The sequence below is a fragment of the Chlamydotis macqueenii genome, chromosome 8 (genome assembly GCF_036417535.1).
Source record: "Chlamydotis macqueenii isolate bChlMac1 chromosome 8, bChlMac1.mat, whole genome shotgun sequence".
Classification (NCBI taxonomy): domain Eukaryota; kingdom Metazoa; phylum Chordata; class Aves; order Otidiformes; family Otididae; genus Chlamydotis; species Chlamydotis macqueenii.
Window position 1 is genome coordinate 13908209 of NC_141563.1, and position 23137 is coordinate 13931345.

The following is a 23137-nucleotide window of genomic DNA, read 5'->3' on the forward strand; positions in this document are numbered from 1 at the left end:
TTCTTCCAGTCCAATCTCCACTTACGAGTCAGGTTTTTGTAACCCTGTCATTAAAATGCGAGGTAGCCTACAGTAATTTGAATATTTCATTCTGCCGGCTGCTAATGCACTCTGCGTTACAGATGGTACTTGCTCCATCCTTCTGGACTGGGTTCAATTATAAATGAAAGTAGGGAGCTGAGATTTGTCTTTTTGTCTCTGCTTAGTTGGAATAACACAATAAAGCTTGATGGCTAGGAATTCCTCAAGCTGCCTCCTCTTTGCCTGCGATGTCTCCTGTGTAGCTGTCTCCTCGCGAGAGCGGATCCCGCTTGCCTTTCAAGTTGAGCCCGGAGTATTTGGGTTGGCAGTGGCGGGGTTTTTCACAAGTCGTTGTTGGCTCAGATGCATTGTATCCCCAGTTTGGAAGCGCTTGGTTCAGTTCTCTTTCTGTTTATTTGCCGGCCTCTGCATCCCTTCTCGCATCCCAGGCAGGGAGCGGCAGTAGGTGCTCGGGCTGGGGAAGGAGGGTGCTTGCGTGGCTTTTGTGATGGTGAGGGCACTGCTGGGATGGTGGGGACATCTTCCCCTCCCCCTGTGTCCCTTTCTAAACCAGGACAGGGACGACAACCCAGTCCTCAGCTGGAGAAACGTGATGGGGATGCAGAGCAGCCCTCCTTCATCCCAGGGTTGCTGCCACGGGCTCTTCCCAAAGCACCTGGGATAACAGGGCCCCTGGAGATCCAAAGAAAACATTTACTTCTGCTTGGTGATTAACAAAAAGGGGGGTTGCAAACCTATAGCCCAGCTGCACAGGGGCTCTATATTACATACAGATGCCTTTTGCGAGCCCTCTCCACATCCCTGGCCGGTAAAAGCAATATTGCTGAGGGAGTCAGAGGAGGTGAGGGCAGGGCTTTCAATTTGGTTTTACATTTACAAGGACCAGATGGCCTCACTGGAGATGATCTTTGATCTGGGACGCAGCCGGAGTCGGGCAAAGATTTTTTTTTTTTTTTTTGGTCCCTTTTTAATCTCCTTTCTTGTTTATGGCAGGGGCCTCTTGCAGGAGCAGGGGGAGCTGTGCGTCCGTCTGTCTGGCCAGAATGCTGCGGGGCTGGGTATCAGCCTCCCTCTGCCTGAGGGCGCTACCAGACCACGCGACGGTAGGCTTGGTGGTAAAAGCCCAAGCGGGGTTGTCCGGGATGGAAGGCAGAGTCAGATCCCGTTACACCACCGCCCCGCAGCACGGAAATCTGCGTCAACAATCTCTTGCATGGAATATAATTAAACACATGCAGCTGCCTCGAAACAGAAATGCCACTAATTGATCCTTTTTAATTATTTTTCCCCGTTTTCTCTGGTGTCTCACACCCTTCCAGCAGCACGGAGGTGTAGAGTCTCTCTCCTCCCCTCTTGCCTTGCCAGTTTTGGGTTTCTTTCTTCCCCCCACATGTTTTGTATGGAGTGCGAGCGAAGGCAGCCGATCCGATTTCACAAGCGCTTGGACTCTTGCAGCACTCTCCCTCCTGTCCAAACAGATCGTTTACAGAAGGGGCCTCTATTTAAAGAAGGAACTGAACGTTCAGAGCTGTTTTCTGGCCTTAAAATGCTGCCGACCGGCTGTTGCCTTTCAAAGAGTCAGGCTTTGCCTGGTGCACTCGAGGACCAGCTTTGATGCCGGGCTCAGCAGGTCGGCACGGTGGCCCGAGGGCTCGAGCATCGTGCGAAAAATGTGCTCATTTATCTGCCTGAGGTTGTTGAATCCCAGCAAAGTTGGGTTCAAGGTAGCATGTCTTAGCCATGGGAGCTTGATGGACCATCTAGGCTTGGCCAACTTGACGTCTCTGTGGTGCTGTGAGTGGGCCAAGCTTGGAAACCAAGCAAATGGAAGAGGAACGTTCAGGCAGACTTTGGTGTGATCTATCTGTAGCACAGAGAGAAAGACCTTGTGTGTAAGGGAAATCTGCAAGGAGTTAGAGGAACATTTAGTCCTGGAGAGCTGTGGTACTTCAGAAACATAGAGGGATGATGTGTGCAGGCTCCGGGGAGGCTGGCTTGGTCCTGTCATCTAGGTGACATCTGTAACACTGTGAAGTGGCCTGATATAGTCCCAGTACAGGCCACCACCAAAAGTAGGTGCCTGAAGTTGTCCAGTGGTTGATGTGTTGCATCTAAGTGGTGGCTACACTACAGGAGTTGGGGTGGGATTTCCAGTAACTTTGGTTATGGTTGCTTCTTGTTGTTTGGACTTGACCTGTCCTCGCAGGCATATAACTTACTTTCAGTTCACATTTTTCATGGAGAAGGCTTTGAATCACCTGGTACCATGGCTGGGGGAGAGGTGGACATGGGGAGGAATGGTTTCTGATGCATCTGGAATGGAAGACCCCTTCCTCTTGGGAAAGGGCAATGTCCGTCTTCCATGAGGCAGAGACCCTGGGCCATGGCTGGCCCTCGGAGAAGATGGTTACCAGTGGCAGGCACTCCTGATCCACTTGTACTTGGCAGTGGCTGCAATCTCCCCTTTCCTAGGGCAGTAAATTTCCTACTGCAAACCCCATCCCTGAGGTTTCACCCTGGGTGGAGAGTCCTTGCTTAATAGTTCTTTCTTCCTTCTCGTTTGCTTCCCTCTTGTCTGCGTGCACCAAAAAAAAATTATGTACTGTTCCCGCAGCCACCTTCTGCAAGCACCAAGGAGTGAGGCTGCCTTGATGTAAGCAGGAAGAGTGACAAGGACTGTGCTCAGCTCCTGGGTGGCATCAGAAGGTCACTGTTGGGAACAGGAACCTGGTATGTCATGGTTCTGCGCTGCCTGCTTTGTGAGAGAGAAGAGGAGGGGGGAAAAACGGTGTATTTGCTGCAATGGCTTGGCCCTGAGACCTGGAACTTAGGAAAGTCTATATTGCACAAAATCCCAAACCTAGGCTGTGGCAAGGCCATCAGCTTGGCAACGGAGCGGCAGCGCTCTCCGCGGTGTGATGGGCAGCAGGTACCTTCACATTATTTAGCAAACCTGAGACCTGAGTGGGACATAGTCGTCTTAACAAGCTCCAAGCCAACTTTCCTTGGATGGAATCTCACGAGCCATCTTTTTTGAAGGACAGCAGGAGTGAGTCTGAAATCCAGCTTTCCAGCTTGGGCTCTCTCTGATCTTTCTCACCTCTGACTTTCTTTCCCTGGCTGCTTTCTGCGTGAAGCAGCAGTTCGCAGGCGCAGTGTGTCCAGGGGAGATGACCTTTCCAAGAGAGGAGCAGGCTGGAAAGGCAGCTTCCTTCTGGGGGAAAAAACTCTCTTTGTTTGTTCTCAGGTTTCAGGGCTTGGCCTGGGGCGGTCGGAAGGGACCCTTGTCCTTGGAGGGGCTCTGGAGGCCCCGGCTTCTCATTAGCAGATTCAGCTCATTCAAAGGATCCATCTCTTTTCAGCAAGGAGAATTCATATGCAAAGCACTGCGCAGGAGCAGGAGGCAGATCCCAGCCCAACTGGCGTTCAGAGGGGTTTTTTTTTTGTGGCTGGACCTGTCCTGGGAGCAATCCCATCTTTTGTTTGCTGATTTGTTCCTTCGGGGCTTAGGGAGCCCCCATCCACTCCACGCTCTGTGTCTCTGGGCGTGACCAAGGTCCGAGCCATCTCCTGGGGTGGGGACAATGGCTTGCTCTGTCTCTCGGTGACAATTTGCTCTTTTGATGCTGCAGAGGGGACTCTGGTCCATTGAACGCCAGCAGGAGAAGGTGAGGTCCCGGCATGGCAGGCGCTGCCACTGGAGAGACCAGCCGCCTGTTCTTCTCATCACAGTAGCAAAATCTGATTCCTTTGCCCCCTATCGCAGTCTAGGGTTCAAAAAAAATCCCAAACACACTCCAAGAGGTGTGGGAAGGGGCACGTGTGCATCTTTGTGTTACCCTCCTCCCCTCCGCTCCCTGTAATGCCAATTTACCTTCCCAGCCTCTGGCTTTTCTCCGCGGCAGATGCTGCTCCCCTGAGCCAGGCCAGCCCATGGTCAATTAGCTGGGTTACATCTTCTGCTCAAATCTGAGCCAGCAGCAGAGAAGCGCTGACTCTTGCCCTGCTTTCCTTTATCTTCTTCTGCTGTGAGCAGCTGGGGTTGGTCCTGGTCCCCGTCACGCTGCCCGCAGCAGGGGCTGGGGTGGGATGGAGGAGGGTGGGATGGAGGAGACTGGGTGGCCGTGGACAATGTCTCTTGCGGTATGGTCGTTGCGGTGGGAGAATTTGAGACGTGCTGGGTTTGCCGATGCCGATAAGGGATTGATTACGCTTCACCGCTGTAACTGGAGCCTGCTAATCCTGCCCTGCTTAGGCAGGCGAGGAGTGCTGCGCGAGATAAGCTCAGCGTGGGATTGCTCCAGCCCGCTTCCTCAGCCTGCTTCATGGCCAGACCGTGAGCCCGGCCTAGGGATGCATGGGGTGCTCAGCAAGATGGGGAGGGGACTTGTGTGCAGCCAAAATGTATCGATGCTCTTCCAAGGGAAGAGTGCCAATAAGACTCCTCTGTGCCCAGGGTTTGGTTCTGGGGTGATGAGTTGTTTGCGGTGTTATTAGGGGGCAGTGAGGTTGATTTGCTTAATTAAGTGGAGTTGTGAGGGTTCGCTGCTCCGTGGGATGTGGCAAAGGTGGGCTTGAAGCTGCTCTGACTGGGAGGGGAGGAGGTGGTTTGTCCCCCAGTGGGGTGGTTGGCTTTGGTTGGCTTGTTTATAACGTTTGCAGGCACTTCCAGCCTGTTTTCTGCGGCTAAAGCACCTCTGTCCAGTGGTCTGCTCATGGTGCGAGAGATTCAGTCATCTCTGGCTTCTGAGTGCTACCTTTCCCTGAATTTCGGGTGTCAAAATTACAGCTGGGGGTTTTGCTGCGGAAGCTGATGGCAGTTGACCACCAGCCTGCAGTGAAGCATCCATGAGTAGACATGACTTGAGGCGTCGGGACTGTAAAGAGAAAAATAGAAAACATTTAAATTTGATCCGCAACGCTTTGTTTGACCACAACACAGCAAAAACCGGGCACATGGGGACGGGGTCAAAAGTTTCCATAGCCGGCTCGGTTACCAGCTATGAGCTGAACTGGTCAGCAGGAGCAGGGCGCAGGGAAGGACTGGAAAGACGAGCTCATCTGTGTTCATTCAGCTTCCCAGGGAGTCACATTTCTCATGGAATCTGGTTTTCAGTCATCACCGCAACACTGTGCCTTATTTTGTGGAAAGGGCTATTTTAGAACATTTTCCAGTTTGGGGGGGAGGTTTTTTTTTTCCACTCCAATGTGTTAGTGATCATTTTCCAGACCTTTTGATCATTTTGCTGCCAGATCCTCGCTCGCTATGGCAACCTGTTTGGCATTTGGAATGGGGTTAGGAGAAAACTGGTGCAGACTCTTTGCCAGCGCTATGAAGTACGCATCTCTCTTCTGCAGCTCTGGTGGCACATGCAAGTGGCATCTCCTGAAGTGATGGGAGAGCTGCTGCTGGGAGCTGAGAAACTTTTTGGCATGTGATAAATTCCCCTCTCCCATTTCCCACACCCTCAAATTAGCATTGGAGGGTAATTCAGACTTTTTTAAAAAATTGGGTTGGATTCGGCAAATAATTTGGACTCTTCCACCCCAGAAAGATGGGAAGTTACTGTTTTTTAAAGCAGTTTGGTTGTTTTTAAATTGACCCAAATTTTTATTTACAAAACGAGGGAGGCGGAAAATGATAACATGAAATGGAAGGAGATTTTTGATTCAGGAAACGTTTTTGATTGATCTGAATTTGGGTTGTGATGCAAGTTCCCGAAACTGATGATGGGTAGGAGGGTGCTGGGGGAAGTGCACCGTCCTGAGCATCTGATGCTCCTGCTGTTGGTCATGGCCTTGGTTGGGTTTCCGGTGGGGCTTGTTGGCCACGGCTGAAGTTGGCCTCTGGACCATTACTCTGAACTGGTGTGACTTGCCCCTGTTTCTGTGGGAGTACGTATCTTACCACTATTTTCCATGCTTTATGGACTGAAGGAACAATTCTCCACCTTTCAAAGCATCTCTTACAAAATTGTTTCAGTGCTTTGTTTCCAAACAGCCCCGATGGACATTCCTGTGCTGGGAGAGGAGATGGGTTTGCAAGCATCTGAGATGGGTTTACATTGCTTATGGGTACAAGCCTCTCTCTGTATGTGTTGCTGGGATTTTTGGTTTGTTTTGTGGCTTAGACTGTGAAAATCGGTGACAGAAACAGCCCATCGGTTTCACAATATTCCTTCTTTTTTTTCTGAGAAATAAATAAATAAGTAGATGCACAAAAAGCCATTTTGCCAGCTGAAATTTTCCATGCCTCATCTCACGGCAGCCTGTTTTGGAAAATCTGAGCAAAAATCTGTTCATCCATTTGTAAGTTTTGGAAGGGTTGGAGCGAGGAGAGGAACTTTTCTGTCAATTGCAAGAGAAAAAAAAAAATTCAACTTTTCTTAACTCCTGCTTCCTGGAAGGGTGCGTGTCAGTGTATTTGGAAAGTCCAGCTTCCATTTGTGTTGGAAATAGGTATTTGTGTTTTGATGTTGATATCCTCAGTGACTTTATGCAAATATGTTGAAAATATCCAACTGAGGTTTAAAACTCCCTGTTAATTACTTAACTTGCTGTGTTCCACCTTGGTTGCTGTGATTGTCGATACCCATTTAAGGTGGACACCATATGCTTTGCCACGAAGACATCGGTGTTGCTCTCTGTCCTGTGGACCCTTCAACTGGCAGTGTGGAGGTGCTTCAGTATCCTCCACAAAGCTCTGTGAGCTTGTTTATTCCTTCTGAGCATAGGGTCTTGAAGGTGACTTTGTGTTTAAAAAGAAGATCCAAGACACTGGCTTTTCCTTTGTGCCTGGGGTTTGCTGTTGCAGAAGAAGGTAGGCTGCAAATATACTTGCATAGGGAAAAAAAAAAACAGGCATTTAGGTAGGTGTATGATGTCTGGGGGCTTTTCTGCCCAAAGAAGGTTTGGGAAGAGCAATTCAAGCCCATCCATGATGGCATGGATCAGCCAAAGAAGCAAGCTCCAACTCTCCTGACCTGGTTGTGACTACATGTATGAGTACAAGGATGCAGACAGCCAGCCACAAGCCCCTTAATGCGAAATTGTCCTCAAATATGAGGCAGATGAGAGTATTTTTGTACCAGGTTTGGTGCTGTTGATCTTCAGCATTCACAAACGTAGACTCAGACTCCAGGAAATGTTGAGATCGGCTTAAAATAAGGTGATTAGTTACCGGTTTGTTAGCAGGGACATTTGCTGGCATCCTGGCTGTCCCTCTGTTTGCTGGCTGTTGCTTTAGCTCTGGAGATGTAAAAACATATGTTTAAAGAAAACCACTGAGCTCATGTGACTCCTGACATCACGAGCCCAAGCGAACATTGCGGATGGTGGTTAAATTGCGAAAGTTCGGAAGAGGGCTCACGTTCAATGTGTGTTTCAAAGCCCAGCTGTGCGCAGTGTGGGTCTGTGCAGGAGTTTTGGGCTTCCTGAGTGGGAGCTGCCATGCCTTCGTTGTCTGTACAGCAGGGACACCCACCGGTCCAGGCAAGGATTTGGGCAAGACCTTGCTCATCCGATGCGCGGGTGAAGCATCTGTGCTTTGGTGGCAGATGAATGCCTTGATGGGGAAGGAGGCGTCTCACTTGTGGGGCCGTACGAGGGCAGCGGGAGCAGCCAGCAGCGCTCCACCAGCGGCATTGCCCAGCATTCCCAATGGGAAAGTGATACCGAAGGCCAGCTCACAGCCCGGGGGCCGTGGCAGAGGAATTGTCCATCTCTTTTGAAACTGTTGTTGGGTGGGTTGTTCTCCCCCCCACAGTACATCTTAGGCACAGTGGAGGCAGGAAAGAAAACCCTTCTGAAAATCACAACCTAATTACTCCCATCTGCTCCGGCACGGCTTCCCATTTCTGCCTGCCAGGATGCTTGTCTTCGATGCTAAGTAGCACATTATTTTCGATAAGTTGCAATAATTTACTTGAAATCTCCTTCTCCTTTAAAATTTCCCCCTGGAAAGGCAATTCAGCAAGTTGGGAATGGGCAGAAACAAGAAAACTTGTCCAGAAGCAGCCCAGCTTGGCCAGGAGGGGAGCACTCCTCCTGTCCTTATTAAAACCACTCAGCGAGTTTCTTTTTAGGGTAGGTTTGAATGTCCAGCTGATGGTGCCAGCAAACAGAGCTGTAGAGGAACTGCCAGCTCAGGGATTCAGAGGGGATCTTAACAAGCCAGTTCACAGCAAATTTCTACATTGACCACTGAAGTTGGTGGAGAGTCGAGGAACGCTGGTCCCATGCAGCAGAGCCCTCATGAGTGGCTGCACCGGCGCTGGGGACCTTTTCTTTCATCATCACAACTTGTGTTGGCTTTGTGTCATTCACTGTGTCTTCTTCCAAGATATGCCCATTGCATCCCTGGAGAGGATGTTCCCAACTGCTCCACCTTGCCTTAGCTTCCTCTGGTGTCTTCTGCTTGGTCTCTGGCTTCCACCCCAGAAAGTCCTGGCTGCACCTAACGCGATGAGCGCACGCTCCAGAGGAGACATGAGGATGAGAAACGACGGGGAGTGTGGGCCGTGTGGCTGCCCCCATGCACAGGGACACCAGGCACGATTACTGTGGTGTGGGGACACAGCCATGTGGGATGCTGGCTGCCTGTCTCATGTGAGCGCGGGGCTGGCTGCTCTGCTGGCGTGCCTCAGAGATACGCAGGTTGGTGGGAAACATCTTGGAGCATCTGAAAGCTTTGGCGACTCAATGCAGCTTCCATCCCTGAATCGCAGGGTAGACGAGGAGACAGGGAGCTATTTTCGGCTTTCTGTCCTACCCTGATTTTCCAGGGCCAGTCTCGCCACCACCTCCTCGTGTCCTGCACGACAGCCGTGCCAGTGAGCCAGCCAGGTCTGGTTCTCAAATGATGTCCCCTGCCCACCGCAGCTGTGGTGGGAGAAGGAGTGAGCATGAGAGCTGGGAGCCATTTCCCACCTGCTGCTGAAACGGGTCCCCGTGACCCTGGTGGCATCGATGACCGGACCGCTGGCTGGTGGCTCGGCAGTCCCCAGCTGCTCCTGCTGCTGACGTTGGTGACGGTGACCCCGCCATGGCCGCGAGCCGTGGCTCAGCCGCGCTCCTCGGTGCCCCTCCATGGTCAGCTGAGCAGCATTTCGTGACGGTGACAAGGCGCGTGGTTTGCTTTGGCTTTTAAAATGCATCCATAAATATATATTTGCATGTGTGCATATTTATAATTCTAGATAAAAATGGATTTTGAGGCGGCGAGGGCCGAGCACCCTCTAGCGGCATTTGCCGTGGCAGGGGGGCTGCCAAGCCAGCAGGAAAGCGGCCAAGGACAGAAAGTCTTGCATGAATTTTCCTCCCCCCGGCTGCCAGTCGCTATCTTTCTTTTTGTTCTTCCTTTTATTGTTTGGGGTTTTTTTTCCTCTCTTTAATCAGAAGCAGCAAATGGTGTGTCCCGGGGATGCCGGGGTACCGGCAGGAGCCTGCCTGCATCCCCTTGGCTACGGCTTGCTGCCGGACCGCTGAGGACCGTTCTGCTTAATTTATTTTATTTTAATTTGGTGGGAAAGCCAGCAGGCTGGGGAGAGTGGAGACGCTTTTCATGATCAGCTGCCCAGATGCTGCAGGCCAGGGGAGCAGGGGCTGCGTCCCATCACGGGGGGCATTTTGGAGGGGCAGAGCTGCCGAGGAGCCCAGCATCCCTACCATCCTGACAGGAGGCGTATTGGAGGCAGGGACAGCAGCAGGAAGATAAAAAAGCTGCTTTTAAATAATCATTTTGTCTTCTCCTTGGCTGAGCGCAACCTTCCAGGGATAAATAGGCAGCATCAGTTCTACTTAGACACGTTGCCCTTTCCATTTATTTACTCTTCAGCGTTATTCCGAGCGGGCAGCCAAGCCCAGGCCGTCTCCGCGCGGTCCCCGGAGGGGTTTGGGTCCCCGCTGTGGGGAGGTGCATCCGTCTGTCGGATGCTCGGGATGCGCGCCGACCAGGGGGTGCTGGTCCGTGCGTGGTGCACAGGAATAAAGCTCAGGGGTTGTGCAGCACTTTTCATCAGGAAGCGGCTCGCCAAACATAAACTAATTAATCACTCGTGCCTACCTGTCAGGTCAATGATTCCTGAGATTTTTAATCTAAAAATAATTCCCTTTTGTAATCCAGATGCACCTGTTTTGGCAACTCTGCTTTTGGGGTTTTTTTGTTTATTTGGGATTTATTTATTTGGTTGTTTATTTTACCTGTGTTGCTTTCCATTTCGTTTCGTTTGTTCCCTCATCAAGGATTTATTTTGTTTATTTTGCAGCTGCGCACACCCCTGTGTGTGCATGCGGGTCACACTTCTGTGTTCAAGCACACACCATGGGGGGGCACACGGGGGGCACAGAGGACACCTTCATCCTTCGGACCTGGGATGCGCCCCTTTGCCGAGCTGGCCCACAGCGGCCAGGATGGTCCCGCGTGGTTTTTCCAGGGAAACCCTTGCAGGAGAAGGACTTTTGCTCAAAGCAATGATTGAGGCGGGGAGTACAAAGAGGGGAGGAAAATTCTCTCCTTGGCAAGTCACTCTGGGAGGATTGATTTATTGTCGCCCTTTTTCTTAGCATGGTTCAGACTTAGTTGGAATGACTGTATTCTTAAAAAAAAAAAAAAAGGTGTTTTTCAAAGAATAGAATTTATTGTGTACTGTTTTTTGCTTGTTTTTCCATGGGGTGGCTGAAAGCATGGCCTGGCAAGCCCTCTATGTCTGTCTTAAAGATGGGGAAACTGAGGCACAGCCAGCCCCGGACTCTGTACTACTTCTGCTGCCATCTGAGATCGATGGCTGATGGGAACGGTGCAGGATCAGGCTGTAATAGAATGTTAGGTGGCATGAGAGGACCCCTGGGCGAGCTGAGGGCTAGACTCCCACCTTTCCATCCCGTGCTTCAGTCGGGGTACGGTCCCTATCACATTGGGCACCAAGAATGGGTAAGTTTGTTGGGTTTTTTTAGTTAGTGTTGCTAGCAGTTTTGCTGCACATTTGAACGCAAAGCATGGTTTTCTGGGTTACCTCTGCGGTGAGCTCTCTGCCAGTTCTGCCGTACTTCTTCCCTGTGGAAAGGAGAGGAAGAGGCAGGGATGAGAGCATGGAGCTGGAGTGGCCCCGTCACTGCTGCAGGGCTGAGGAGCTGCATTTGGTGAGGAGCGCTTGGAGCACCAGGGTGCAGAGTGCCTGTTGGGGTGCCCTTGGGAAAGGAAGAAAAGCCCAGGCAATGGGAATTGAGGGCCTCTGGTCCAGCCTGGGATGTGCATCCTCTTTTTGGATGAGCATCCCCTTCCCCGAGTTAACCCCCAGCCACGGCTCAGCCTTTCCTTTCCCCTTTGTATCTCCTGCAGTGCTGAGCATCCGAGGAGCGCAGGAAGAGGAGCCCACGGACCCCCAGCTGATGAGGTTAGACAACATGCTCCTGGCCGAGGGGGTAGCGGGCCCCGAAAAAGGAGGCGGCTCAGCCGCTGCTGCCGCTGCCGCCGCCGCATCGGGAGGAGCCGGCTCAGACAACTCGGTAGAGCATTCTGACTACAGAGCCAAACTCTCCCAGATCCGACAGATCTACCACACGGAGCTGGAGAAGTACGAGCAGGTAACAGGCTCCTTCGAGGCGGAGGGCAGAGCTGCCCAGGGGTGGTGGTCATGGGATGGTGGGAGCAGGAGCTGGAGCAGCTGGAGCCCTCTGATGCCAGGAGATGTGGATCTGCACAGCCTGGATCACTACTGACATCTATTGTTAGGAGCATGCTGGCGAACACAAGCTGTTGATTGGTATTGGAGTGAAAATGTGCTTTTTTGGGTTGGGAGGGTTGTTTTTTTGCGCTGGGATGTGCTGCGAGAATAGGCTTGGCATGGGTTGCCCCTTTGATTTTCACTTTTCACTCCTCCCCTAATACCATTCCAAAAATTGGCCCTAGGAAGAGGGAGTTCTTTTCTGGGTGCTTGCCGCAGTGCAAGCAAGGCTTGAATCAAAATATTCCTTGAATATTTTTTTCTGAACTTTCTTGAAAAGTTCTTTTTCCAGAAAAAAAAAAAAAGTAGCTTTTTTGTTAATTATTCTTAAAAAAAAAAAAAAAAACAAACCAAAAAAAAACCTGTTTGGGTCATGAATGCAGCTATTGGTGACACTGACAATTGCATGAAAAGCTTTGCAAGCCAACACGCAAAACTGGTTTATTTCAAATGCTTCCAGATGTTTCGCAGACCTCTCTTCGCCACCGCGCATCTTGTCCTTGTGATGAATGTGGTTTCTATCTCGAGGCTGTGGTTTATGGAGTGCGAGCAAGGAAGCAGCCCTCCTTTTTGGGTGCAGGATGGACTCCGCAGCCAGGGGTCAGGCGGGGTTTCAAGTCTCTGATTTAACATCATCGCTGCTGATGTGATGGGGCTGTGAGCAGCCGCCGGTGCTGGGGTCTGTACGGGCAAGCCAGCCCAGCTCCCATTTTACCTGGCTAACTGGATGCTGTGGTGGGGCTGGGGGATGTCTTGCCCATTCAGGTACAAAATTCACCAAGCTGAGTCAGCATCTCCACACCTACACCCGGGGCTGGTGTTGGAGCTACTGCCGATGAGTGCCCCTCTCATGGGGTGGCCGATGGTGGGTGGCCCTGGGTTGGAGCTGGAGTCAGGGTAGCTGGGCAGGGCTCTGGTGTTGGAGAGCAGAGCATGGTCATGCCATGAAAGGCATTTTGACAGAGGAGGAGGGGGTGGCAGGGCAGAGGGGGCAAGTTGGAAGGATGACCTTTCGAGGCTGTCCTCAGCCGTTGCTGTCGCTCCCTCGAGGCACTGACACAGGGTGATGTGGCATGAAGGGAGCCTCAGCCCTGTCTCGTGGGTAGGAGCAGAGAGCACGTCAGGGCTCATCTTTCAGCCCCCAGGCTGAAGGGGGTCCTCTGCCACCAAAGCCCAGGGAGAGACGCGTGAAGGGCAGAGCCAGCAAGGACCCTTCTCCAAGGGCACAGCCAGGGACAGACATCAGGGAAGGACCTTCTGCTCCTTCTTCCCCTTGGGCAGGAGTTTGGTTTGTTTGCTTTTCTGGTTTTATTTCTCCATCATTTTTGCTCCCCAAAGGGACACCCAGGTGAGAGAAGCCTTTACCCCAACCCTGTGGGGAGAGATGGGCCAACACATCTTTCCTTCTCACGATTCACTGACAGAGCTGGTTTTGCCACCGACTTGCTTTGCGAATGGCTGTGCCAGGCTGTATCTCTGGTATCGTTACCCACAGTCCTGCAAAACCAGGGTTCAGGGCTTTTCAGCCTCCATCCTCATCTTTCCAGTCCCTTGTTCATGTCTGGGGGAGCTCAGCACCTGGCTTCGCACGGCATCTGGCTGCTGCTGTGACCGCACAGCACTTACCAGCAATTTTGCCTGTGATGCTCTTTATTTCACGCCAAGAAGAGACAAGCTGAAATTGCTCAGGTGTCTGGGAGGCGCCTGGCTGAGAGCTCTTGTAGCCGGTGCTCACGCCAGGAGATGGGAGCTGTCAGTTGAAGCTGGTGATGGGCAACTGGAGGGGCTCTGCTGGCCTTGGTGGTATCTTGGGTCTGAGCTGTGGGTGGGGATTCAGCTCGGAAGGGTGGGGTGGGAGGTGGTAAGTCAAGCCCGTCTTGCTATTCCGCAAAACCAATGCTTCTTTCGCCTGCTAGCCCCCTTTTCCCCATCATGGGGTGGCATCTGGGGACACTGTCCCCAGAGCAACTGCCCGTGTCCCAGGAGCACCAAAGGCTTCTTGAGCCGTCAGAGTGCAAGCGCTGCTCTCAACTTGTTTTTTGGGGCTTTGATCTCAGACTGGTTCTGGGAATTGGAGGATCCCATCGTGCTGATGAGGTACTCGTCGGGATGGAGGAGAGAGCAATGAAGTGGCCTTCATCCAGCCTCAAAATCTCTCCCTTGTCCCCTTTGACTCCTCTTCCTGCCCTATCCTCACAGCACAGTGTGGGGACAGCAGAAGCAGCCAAACAGTGCTGTGCTAGCAGCAAACTAATTGGGATTATTACCTGCTTACTCTTACTTGTCAGGGCTCCTGCCTCACTCAGGCTTTAATTATTGTAGTTATTTACTTCTTATCTGAGGTGCTAAGAGTGGAGAGCAGGGCCATGTCTCTCTAGGAGCTGCTTCTGTGAAGCACAAGGGGCTGGGGTCCAGCTGGGGCAGCGGGAGGAGGGACAGAGGATCAAAAAGTTCATGGTCCTCCTCAGATACATCTAAAGCTTCTCCAGTCCCATCCAGAGAAACAGTGTAAGGGCTGGGAATTTTTCATACTTCACAGGAGTCCTAGGGCTTCACCTGTCCCAGCTCCATCCATGATCCTTGAAAGCAAAGAATCTGGCTGCTGCCTTTCTCTCCATGTTTTCTGGGAGTCTCTCACACCCTTTGCTTGGCAGACAAGAGAAATTTCTCTCTCCCCCGAGAGCCAGCACACCCTTGCTCATACCCTGGGTGTGCCCTAAAAAAACCCAGCCATTGAAGCCTCTGTGTGCATCTCCTTCCTTAGCAGCATTGCCTCTCTACTGTCCTTGACACCGTTGAATGACCTTCCGATCCTGGGGTTTCTTTTGCTTTTCTTGCCATCCCAGGCGTGCAACGAATTCACCACCCATGTGATGAACCTGCTGCGTGAGCAGAGCCGGACCCGACCTATCTCACCAAAGGAGATAGAGCGGATGGTGAGCATCATCCACCGCAAGTTCAGCTCCATCCAGATGCAGTTGAAACAAAGCACGTGTGAAGCCGTCATGATCTTGCGCTCCCGATTTCTGGATGCACGGTGAGTTCAGCCCCCACCAAACCTTTCTTCCCACCCACTGTGCGGTATTGTTCAGGCCTGGGAAAGGTGTTTTGAGGTTCTGGAGTGAATTCAGGTCCATCTGAAAGGCAGTATCTCCTGGTCTTGAGCTGCAGAGGATATTTACCTTCCTTAGCCTTTAGTTGTCTGTGGCTCAGCAAGGGAGAGGACAACAACTCAAGACATTCAGTCTCTGTCTCAGGGAGGCTTCCAGCTGTACCTTTGGAATTGCACATGCTGGTTTTGCTCTGGCAGAAGGAAATTCTGTGGCACATTCTAGCAAACTCCTGTGGTGAAAATGAGTTCTTCAGTTGGGGATGAAAGCTAATCCTCCAGCCCATCCTGTCCCCTCTAGGTTCCTGTTCTTTTCCTTCTCTTTTCATTGTCCCAGATTTTCAGTCTGCTGTAGAATTCTTTCACTCCCCAAACTGGTTATGTGCAGGTTGTGGCTTGGACTGCAGCTTGGGATGGGGAGCAGAGGCAGCTACACTGTGGGTACGAGGGAGGAGGTAGCAGACAGAAGTGCACAGCTGTGAATGGAACAGAGTTCCCTAAAGAAATATCCATCACTGCTTTCTCAGCACAGGGCTTTGCAGAGCAGCAGTGATGTCTTTGGCCAGGGCAGCCAGGTGTCAGGAGTCACCTTCCCAGGTGGAGGAGCTGGGTGCCAGTTTTAAGACACTTCTGCAAGCTAGAGGATGCAATGATAATTTGAGAAGGAGACTTAACTTGCTTCGGAAGATGCTGAGAGAGCAAGCAAGATGCAGATGAGAAGCTTCCTGGCTATGACTATTGCAATCTATGCTCCAGGAGTAGGGGAAAGGAGGGAGGGAAGTGGGAAAAGTCAGATTATCTAGAATTGCATTCCAGTTTCTGGATCCCTGGCACTGATTCCCTTTCCTTTTCCTTCTGTTTTTCCCTCTTTCTTTATGCTAAGGCGGAAGAGAAGAAACTTCAACAAGCAGGCTACGGAAATCCTGAATGAGTATTTCTATTCCCATCTCAGCAACCCTTACCCCAGTGAGGAAGCCAAAGAAGAGCTAGCCAAGAAATGCGGCATCACAGTCTCACAGGTGAGAGAGCCCAGAAATACAGCAAAGACAGCTGCTGCTAACAGGAGACCTTAGCATGGTGAAGGGCACTCCTGACCTCAGTCAAGTCAGTCACGTCCCAGTGTTCAGCATTTAATTACTAAATGAGTTTAGCGCAAGTTAGTGTAAGTGGACGGGAGAGCAGATGGCAGAGTTGCAGATTGAAGCCATGGATGGAAAAGGAGAATTTGGGAGGGGATTTAGTAGGGATGAAGACTCCATGGAGCAATGGCTGTGTGTGCAGCCAAGGTGTTAACAACACAGAAATGGTGTGGTGTGGCCCACAGAGGCAAAGTCTTCTCAGGGAATTAGTGTTGAGCTGGCTTGCAAGAAGAGCTCGTTTGAGCTGGAAGTCCATTCTTCAAGCCAAGGGATTCGAAGGTGATAGGAAGAGTTGTGCAGATTTTGCTTTATAAGGTAGAATGGACAAGGTCCTGGTGGGAAGGGTTTGGTTCAGACAGGTTGTAGTTTGTGCTCAAGGAGGGTGGGCTTTCTCAGGGTTGTTTCTCTCGTCATTACTCTTGTGGTGCAGAACATGACATCTCCCTGACTTGCTTATCCCTCAAAGAAAGGTGGTCAGTTAAGGCAAATTGAATTATTTCCATGCATTCAAGGCAACCACGTAGTTCCTGGAGTCTGTAGCTTTGACCTGGGATTTGTGAGGAGTGCAGTCAGACCTTGAAGTGTTCAGCAATTCATTGCTCAGGCCTGCCCTTCTTTATTTCCTCTCTTTTTGGAGCAAGCTGTGTGATTGAAGGCCCATCTATATGGCCTCTGGTAGCCTTGTCCTCCTGTGAGCTTAGCACTCCCTCTGGGCTCCCTTTGTGGGCTCCTTCTTGGGCCGCTTCCCAGCCCTAGGCGTGTGCTTGAGTAAGCTGAAGACAGCAGTAGCATCTGGTGTCCTTGTGAGAGCATGTCTGCCTTCAGCAGGAGCAGCAGCATCCAAGGGTAGGTGTCGTCACCGTGTTGAATGCTTGCTGAGCGACTCCAGTTGCATCCCTTGGGTTGGAAGACCCAAACATTGATACTGCTGAGTTACCTACGAGAGACAACACATATTGGCTACAGCTGTCCTGATGCTTCCCTTCTCACTTCTAATTCATCTGTTCACACTTACAACTTCTTCCTCACACAGAGAAAATGCCCAGGAGGAATGCTGCACCTAGGATATTTTTTGATTGTGCTGTATCAAGGCTGTGTTGTGCGTGTCTCCAGGATTTCCCTCCCTTCTTGTCCAAAGAAGGTAGAAACAAACACACACCCAAGTCTCTGTTTTTGCTGAGGCTAAGTGAGAACATCCGACAGCATGAATTTGTACAAGTCATGAGCAGAGTTCACCTGAACTTGAAGGCTGACTAGGGTAGGCAGGTTCTTTGCTTCATAGGTTTTAAGATGAAGATGGGTTGTGGTGGCTTCTTATTCCAACTTCCTTCCCTGTGATGCTCATAGGAGTTCACCCACCAGCTCAAGCATTTGAAGCCAGAGTAGCAGTTGTAGAGAGATGGTCAAGTAGGGAGATCATGAAGGAACACATTGTCTTTTAAAAAAAAAAAAAGAAAGAAGTGGGATGTTGCTCCTCACAAACAGCACCTGCTCCTCGTGCCATTGAAATATTCACTCCCAGATCTGGGCTGGGTGCTGATCTGAGTTACTGCCCTTTGCCTCCTAGGAGTCTCTGCAGGTTGTATTTTCTTTTTCCTGCTCTGCAGCTGTGCAGGATTGGATACTTGTCTTTTGCACTGATTTCACTCAGGTGGATCAAAAGCAGAGCTTCAATAATATCAAGGCAATTTTGTGTGTCAGCCAGGCCTGAGTAAATTTGTTGAGTGTTTTCCCTGAAAACCACACCAGCTTCTCCAAAGGGAGGAGAAGTGGCATCTGGGAATCAAGGCATCTGTCCCTGTCAAAGGGACACCGAGGGGGAGACAAATAAAAAGTTCCAAAATGACACACACTCATTTTCAGATTGCACAATTTCAGGGTCATTTCACTTTCTCAGGTTTTTTTAAGCCCATGTGATCTTTTCATGGGATGGGCCTAGTGGTTCCTGTGGAGCATCCTCTTAGTCCTCTTAGTGGACGTCCCATCTGTACAGGAACCAGACGCATCCACACAAACCCGGCCCTCCCAAGGGGTCCCACCACCTTTCCTGGGCTTGGCGTGACGCGTGCGATTGGAAGATCTTCCTTCCACAGCTGGGAAACAGGGGTGGGGGAAAGAATATGCACTGCTTAACCTGAACTAATCCACCTTCCTCACCCAGCTGCACTCTCCAGAGCCGAAACGTTAACGTCTTTGTCTCCTCTAGGTATCAAACTGGTTTGGAAATAAGAGAATCCGGTACAAGAAGAACATAGGTAAATTTCAAGAGGAAGCCAATATTTATGCTGCCAAAACGGCTGTCACGGCTACCAATGTGTCAGCCCATGGAAGCCAGGCTAACTCACCCTCAACTCCCAATTCAGCTGGTTAGTTTTTGTTGTTTTTTTTTATTTTGGGTCATTAGTGTTCGGTTTTTTGTTAATTTTCTCCCTTCCCTTTAATCTTTCTCTTATTTTCTCCTTTTGGTTAGTTGAATTTTAGTTTTCTGTGTTTCATTGGCTCACTTTTGTGGTCTTTAAAAAAAAAAAGGGAGATGGGTTTGGGTTTGGGGGTTGTTTTGTGGGGGGTACTTTGTTTTCTTTGCTTTTTTCCCCTCTTTTTTATTTTATCTTTTTTTTTCTCTTCTCCTTCCCTGTTCTGTTTTTCATTGGAAAAATGATGTGATCAGACTTTGTGACTGACGGTGCCACGGTGGGGGTTATACGCATGGATGGTAAACACAAAAACAGAAAAATGATCTGAAAAAAATTGCTGGAATTACTTGCACTTTGGGGGGAGAGAAAAAAAAAATAATTAAAAAGTGTTGTTGCATAATGATATTATTTCACTGGGGCTGAAAGCATGAGTGGCCCTAATGGATAAAATGAGCATTTCTGAGATGTCCTAACTCATGCCATTTTGGGGGCTGTTTTGGGTAGATTTTTATCCTTTGATTTTATTTCTGTTGTGGTTACCTTTGATTGCTTACATGACAGTGTCTGGATCACCTGCCAGAGTGTGCCCTGTGTGAATTTTATTTTCCCTTTGTGTCGGCACGATCCAGGGAAATCCATGGGTCGCTCCCTTCCCTTTCCCCCTTTCCTGCCCATTTGCTGTAGTTTCCATTTGTTTGTTTTGAGGGTCAAAGGCACAGAGCACTTTGCCCAGATTTCAACTCCTCTGCTAGAGAACGATACTTAGTTCATGCGTGGTACCGGCCACGAGGATGACTGACCCAGAAATTATCCCAGGCTCCGTTTGACTGGTTGTACTCTGCTCCCAAAAATGATGGAAAATTGGGATTTGTTTAAAAGGAGGAAAAAAAGTGAATTTCATGGGTACCATGTACTTCATTATCCATGCAAATATCTGTCTGCCTGTTTTCTTTTTAGGGGTTTGGGGGGAGAGTGGGAATGTGCCACTCTTGTGCCTTTTAGCTCAGTGTCTGCTCGTGGTACCTGTTCACCGGGGCATGATGCTTGCCGTTATCAGGTAGGCTACTAAGAGGAAGGAAATGGTGGGCAAAGAGGATGGTGGGCAGCAGGAGAAGCTGGATGTTAAGCAGACCACCAGTGGTACACCGTGCAAATGCCGGTTGCTGTCAGGACATGCTTCTATAGTAAGTGCAGCCCTGCCTGTGACAGGTATCAGGGGAATCACACCCAAGAAGTACCCCCAGGTCTGGAGGATCTGAGTGGAAAGTGGAGAACCAGGGGTCAAACAAGGGGAGAAACCAGTGGTGTGGGTATCTGGCTGGTCTCCCAAACGAACCTTCCAGCAGAAAGCCAAAGGCAGTCCATTACCCATGAGCTAATGTGGTTATCACTGGTTGATCACTCTGTGCTGTGGAGCTCATCCACACCTTGCAGGGACTCATGTGGATGGCTTACACGGAAGCAAGTGGTAGAAGACTTACTCAGTTGATCAGTGAAGCCCCTACACACAACTCCTTAATTTCTGGGGGACATGTTACTTGCTAGGGGTCTGCCCCCCAGAGCCATCTAAAGCAGAGATGCTGCAGGTCAGAAATGCTGCTGGGAGGCATCTTTGCCGCCTCCTCCTCACCCAGGACCACCTGCTCTGGCTTGGCTGAGGTGCTCAGAGAGCTCAGGTGGATGCAGCAGAATTCTACAGGTTTGCAGGAATTTTGTTTGATTCTTTTCTTTTTTATTTTTTCCCCCTTTTCCTTCCATTATTTTGGCTGCTGAAGATTTACCTGCTGTTTTAAAAATGTCATCCCTTCCAAACAGCTCACTCAAAATACCTGGTCAGGTGGGCTCTCTTGACGTTAACACCCCAGTGTAGAAAGGCTGGAGGGTAGAGAGCAGAATTGCGTGTGTTGAGGGAGATGCCTGCTGCCTGTGATGCTGTCCTGCAGTCCGCATCAGCTTGGGCCGAAGAGACACAGCTTTCCTTCTTTTCCTCTTTCTTCGACTGGAGTCAGATCCAAAGGCTGGAACAACAAGGGAAGAGCTTCACATTGCTTAGACAGCTGTGGATCTAGCCCGCATGTAGTGGAGTAGACATTTCCCCAGTGCCTGCCCAGTTAAATAGTGCTCTGATGCGAGGCTGCTTCTTCGCCTTCCCCACAGGCAGCAACACGGCTGTTTCAGAGATAAATTGGCCGGTACCCTGCAGTAAACAGCTCAGATAATCCCTGGGTAACACTGTGCTTTCAAGGAAGGACAAACAGTCTTGTTATTAACGTGTAAGACTTGAGCTCCTGGGTCCTCTTTCGGACTCACTTGTCTGCGCTCCAGAAACATCGACCTCTTTTCACGTGCCTCATGTGGCAGTGGTGGTAAAGCAGCATGTTGGTGCGAGGGGAGCTCGCGGGCCATGGAGATCCTTCTGCTAGAAGCAAAGTGTTTGTAACCTGGCCCGGATCCCACCACCCTCCCTGTACGCTGCAGCAGTGGCAGAGCAGTGGGGAAGCCCTGTTGTCAGCACCGCAATAGTCTCTTGGTCAGCTTGCAGTGGGTTTGGATGTCCTTGTGGTCCTCTCCTGAGAAGACAACTGGAAGATCTTCAGGATTTTATCTCCAACAGTGACATCCCAGGTTGAGATCTCCGCAGCTGAGCCATGTGGATGTATCAGCTCGGCCAAGCATCTCTGCATTGTTATGTTGTGGGGCAAAGGCACATCCAGAGGACATTTGAAGTTGTGTGACCTCGCCTGCTTCAGGTTGTCCTGGAGGTGCTAGCAGCAAGAAACACACCTGTACACGCTAGGGCTGGAATAACCTGTCTGTGAAAGATTTGGAGGGTGGTGTCAAGGGCCATGAGCCATCTGGATGTGCTAGATTGCCCTGGGAGGAACATCCAAGTGGATGAAGAGGTGAAGGACTAAGATGGATGATGCCTTTCCTTTTATACCGTGGTCTTCTTCCTGTTTTCAGATCATTGGCTGAGACTTCAGTGAGGAAGGAGACTGAACAAAGACTGGATTTGCAGGGAATTTTTAGGACCACCTGGTTTAAATGCATTGTAGGTGATGTGGAAAGAGAGTAGGCAGAGGGCAAGTCATGAGAAAGAAGCGACCAGCAGCGTAGTCCCTGGAGGGCCATGATGCTGGAAGAGGAGGTGGAACTGGATGCAATGGGACCTGGGACGGGAGCTAAATTCATTTCTACTGTAGCTACGCAGGCCCATCTGTTCTCTGCATTGATGCCCGTGTTACCAGAGATTGGTGAATGGCTACAGTCAGTCAAAGAGATTGGCCACACATTGACAAGGGCAAGGATTGCATCTGTCTAGCCATCTGGCACGTTCAAAGCAGGGTCCCCCATCCTCAGTCACCCAGGCCTGAATGTCAAACACCTTTTCATCCTGAATACACACAGTTGGGCTTATCAGCCAGATGTTCAAATAAGCTGAGATGTCTGGCTCATTTGGGCTAACAACTCCCCATCCTCACTTTGATTGCCTGGACAATCTCAGCACAGAAACTGCATGGCAAATGAAAGCTATTTTATGTGGGCAGACCCTTTTGCCAACCAGAGTCCTCAAGGGCCACACACAGGTGATGACATCCAGTGAAATCTTCCATGCAGAGCAGCCAAAATTGTCCTGAGCTGTTTTTTTCCTGCTCACCCTTTTGTTTTATAAAAAACTTCCAAAGCTGCTGATGGAGAGCATTGTGCTGTCTGGAAAGGTGCTTCATCTGGCATAGGCCTAATTGCTGTATCTTCTCTTCTTTATCTTCCTCCATTTGTGACAATCACTTGTCCAGAGCACAGCACTGGAAGGGATCTTGCTTCAGCAGAGAGGCTGTTCTGATCATGGTGTCGCTGTCTTGAGTATTTGTTGGCAAGAGAAAAAGAACAAATGTCCTGTTGGGTCAGCCCAAGCTTTTCAACCTGCTGTCAGACTCGGTGGCTGTGTCCAGCTGAGGTGCTACGTGGTCCATCAAGTTCTTCCCTCATCTTTGACCATGGTAGAAACAGAAGGAAAAGTTAGAGGGGGGTTAGATTCTGTGCTCGCAGTGTATGTATGTCATTGCCATTTACTTGAACTAGGAGTTACACATGACCAAAGTTGAATTCAGTGGTTCAGTGTGCTGGATCTCTGGCTCATTGGTGGTAGGTAGCATGAGGCAGCAGATGAGGATGGCTTGATTTAAGCTCCAGTGAACACCATTACTGTGTTTGTTTATTCTTGATGCTGTTTGAATTGTCGGATACTTTAGAGAAAAGGACTTGTTAGAGGTCCTGGAAAATTTGAGGTGGAAGTCGAGACTGTCAGAGTACTAGAGAAGACATTAGAGAAGCTGGAGAAGAAGCTCTCTGAAGAGCTGGAGGAGTGATGCAAGAAATACCAGCAGTCAAGCTTGTGAAGATTTTTTTAATTGAAAGAAAACTTGAAGTGAGTTGTGCTCATCAAAATGTTAGGGGTGGACGAGCTCTCTTGTTCTGATTGTAGGCTTGTTTTGATGTAGGCTTTTACCCAGTGGCAAGATCTGAGTGCCATAGCTTGTTTAAATATTTCCACCACTCTTTCTGAAGCTAATGACACCCTGATAGAAACTTAACATGAAGGAATAGTGGTGATAGGTCTTGGGTGTCATAAGATGTCTGAAAGCTGAAGATGAACCTCAGTTCCACACTGCTACAAGTCCTGAAAAGTGTTGGGTTTTTTCTGGTGTT

The 23137-nt window shown here is 50.1% G+C and overlaps 1 protein-coding gene across 3 annotated transcripts in view; it reads left to right on the forward strand.

Annotated features, from left to right (window-relative positions):
* Positions 1-23137, forward strand: part of PBX1 (PBX homeobox 1) — a 125008-nt gene that overhangs the window by 88235 nt on the left and 13636 nt on the right. For 2 of the 3 annotated variants that reach the window (XM_086753040.1, XM_086753042.1), the window contains exons 3-6: positions 11381-11625; positions 14612-14802; positions 15758-15893; positions 18220-18379. In XM_086753040.1, coding sequence (XP_086609166.1) covers positions 11381-11625; positions 14612-14802; positions 15758-15893; positions 18220-18379 — 732 coding nt within the window. Of the gene's footprint in view, positions 1-11380; positions 11626-14611; positions 14803-15757; positions 15894-18219; positions 18380-18681; positions 19321-23137 lie in introns of those variants that run through there. The other variant, XM_086753041.1, reaches the window with a different exon arrangement.